This window comes from Neomonachus schauinslandi, chromosome X (genome assembly GCF_002201575.2).
Source record: "Neomonachus schauinslandi chromosome X, ASM220157v2, whole genome shotgun sequence".
NCBI lineage: Eukaryota > Metazoa > Chordata > Mammalia > Carnivora > Phocidae > Neomonachus > Neomonachus schauinslandi.
The window spans coordinates 104963936-104966074 of NC_058419.1; the positions used below are offsets into that span (position 1 = coordinate 104963936).

The 2139-nt window shown below is 54.2% G+C and overlaps 1 protein-coding gene across 1 annotated transcript; it reads right to left on the reverse strand.

Moving 5' to 3' along the window:
• Positions 1-1020, reverse strand: LOC110594221 (melanoma-associated antigen B18-like). Its single transcript, XM_021705718.1, has one exon. It carries the CDS (start codon positions 1018-1020, stop codon positions 1-3), a length of 1020 nt encoding a protein of 339 aa, XP_021561393.1.
• Between the last annotated feature and the right edge of the window lie 1119 nt (positions 1021-2139).

A 2139-nucleotide genomic window follows, 5' to 3' on the forward strand; every position in this document is an offset into this window, starting at 1 on the left:
TCACTTAGGGTGGGAGAAGCTGCTGGTCAAGGCCCTGGAGCGTGCACTGGCCATGGCAGCGGTCCGAGCCCTGGCTGTGGCTCGGGCTCGGGCTCGCTCTTCCTCATCTTTCAAAGCCTCTTCGTACCACGACGGGAAGGCACTGGGGACAGTATCATGAACCTTGGCCAAAAACTCTAGGACTCTCATCTTGCTGGTCTCAGCATGGGCCCTCGGGCCCCACAGGAACTCATAGCGTGGAGGATCACTGTTGGCCACCTGGCGGTACTCCAGGTACTTTAGCTGCACCAAATCTTGGGTGATGACCTTCCTGGGCTCCCCATAGATGAAGTGCTTCCTGTCAGCATAGACGCCCATCATATTCAGGACTTCCCAGACTTGCTCCTCAGGGGCGCAGTTGCCTTTCATGAAGATCACACCCAGCACAATCATCAGGATGCCAGTCTTGGGTATGTTCTCTTCTTCATGCATCGTGCCATCGACAGTGAGGTCGAGTTTGCTGACGAGGGCGTAGCAGTGCCGGATGGGATCCACTTCCTTCAAATCAATCCCGAAGGCCAGTTCCATGTGCTCAGAGGCTCTCTTGAGGATCTCATTGAAATGATACTTGTACTTTTTGATGACAAGCTTCAGCATGTCTGCCTTCCTAACTGGCTCTCTCTTTTGATATTTCTGCAGCAGGAAATGCACCAACAAAACTACCTTCTTGTTTAATGGGTCTCTGTATGAGACCTCAGCACCATTAGACGATCTGGGGCTTCCCTCATCTTGGCTTCTGGCACCTTCATCTGAATCATCGGTGCATGAAAGAGCTGCATCAGCACTGGTGGAAGATGAGGTTCCCTGAGGATAGCTAGGAGTCGCAGCAGCAGGTCTACCCCCAGAGAGAGGACAGGCGGTGGAGGGGGACTCTCCTGCTGCTGCTGCAGTAGCCTCAGCATCCTTCAGAGCCTGGGTCTCACCCCGGGCCTGGCGGCGTTTCTCACGGGCACGGAGCTTACTCTTCTGACCTCTAGGCATGGTGACTCTGGTCGGGGATAGCAGGCAGGAGTTAGGTGCAAGCAGTTAGGCTGATGAAGAGGTCACCCTAGAATATGGAAGAAGAGATGGTGGGCATAGCCTCGATAAGGATATTCTAGTTGGGCTCCAAGAAAAGGTGCCTCTGCTTATTCCCTTAAGGGTACTGTTTTAGGAACCCATAAAACAGGGGTGAACAGGACTCCATACACCTCCTCTCTTCTGTGGGGGCTTGTCACCTCAGTTCTAACTCAGAATACTAAACCTGACTCCCGATCGGTCTTTTGAAACCTCCCCCCACTGACTTGAGGCTGCCCCTTCAGAAAAAGACCTCCCATCCCACAAATGCCGAATGCGGAAGGGAGGGCGCATTAAGCCTAACAGCCACGCTTCGGCCACGAGGTCCGGGCAGTGGGGGCGGGGCATGCCAGAATAGCACGGGGATCTTTGAGCCACCTCAGTTCTGAAAGGAATGCATCTCTTCAGTTCTAGCAAGTTACTCACCTTGACACCTGTCCAGTCCTGGCACTCCTCCCTTTGCTGGTGTGAGACCACACCTCTACACCTCCCACAGCGAGGACTCAGGCTCCGCTGCACATGTAGCAGAAATCAGAGTGAGCACTTCCGGCCACGCGCACACGGGCTTCGCAGCATAAAAGCTCGTGTGGGTTTCTGGAGGGCTCCCCTCAGTAATGGTGGCGGAGGAATTATGCCGAAGTCAAATGGGGTCCTTCCTGACTCCTGTCAGGCAGGGCCTGGGACTTCTTTCTCTGGTGAAGTTAGCTCACGTCAGACCATGGCTTTCATTTCCCTCAGAACCCCCAGTAGGGAGTAAAGCGGGAGCAGAGCCGAGCAGCCATGACTGAGTCCTTACAAAACTGACCGGCGCGGGGGGGGCCGGGGGGGGGGGGGGGGGTGGGAACAACCTCTCTGTTGCCCCTTCTTTTCGGGTGGGTTCTCACCTCAGTCCTTATTCAGGGTCATACCTTGACGCCTTGGTGCTGGGCTATGTCTATTCTGCTGACCCGAAGCCAAATCCATCAGGTAAGGCAGAAATCTGTAAATAATTTTAGGAGAATTGACATCTGTACAATATTCTGCTTACTGTAAATGAGCGTGGTG

What these genes read in the sequence shown, in the direction of transcription:
- LOC110594221 (XM_021705718.1), bottom strand. Translation starts at nt 1,020, where the DNA reads ATGCCTAGAGGTCAGAAGAGTAAGCTCCGTGCCCGTGAGAAACGCCGC.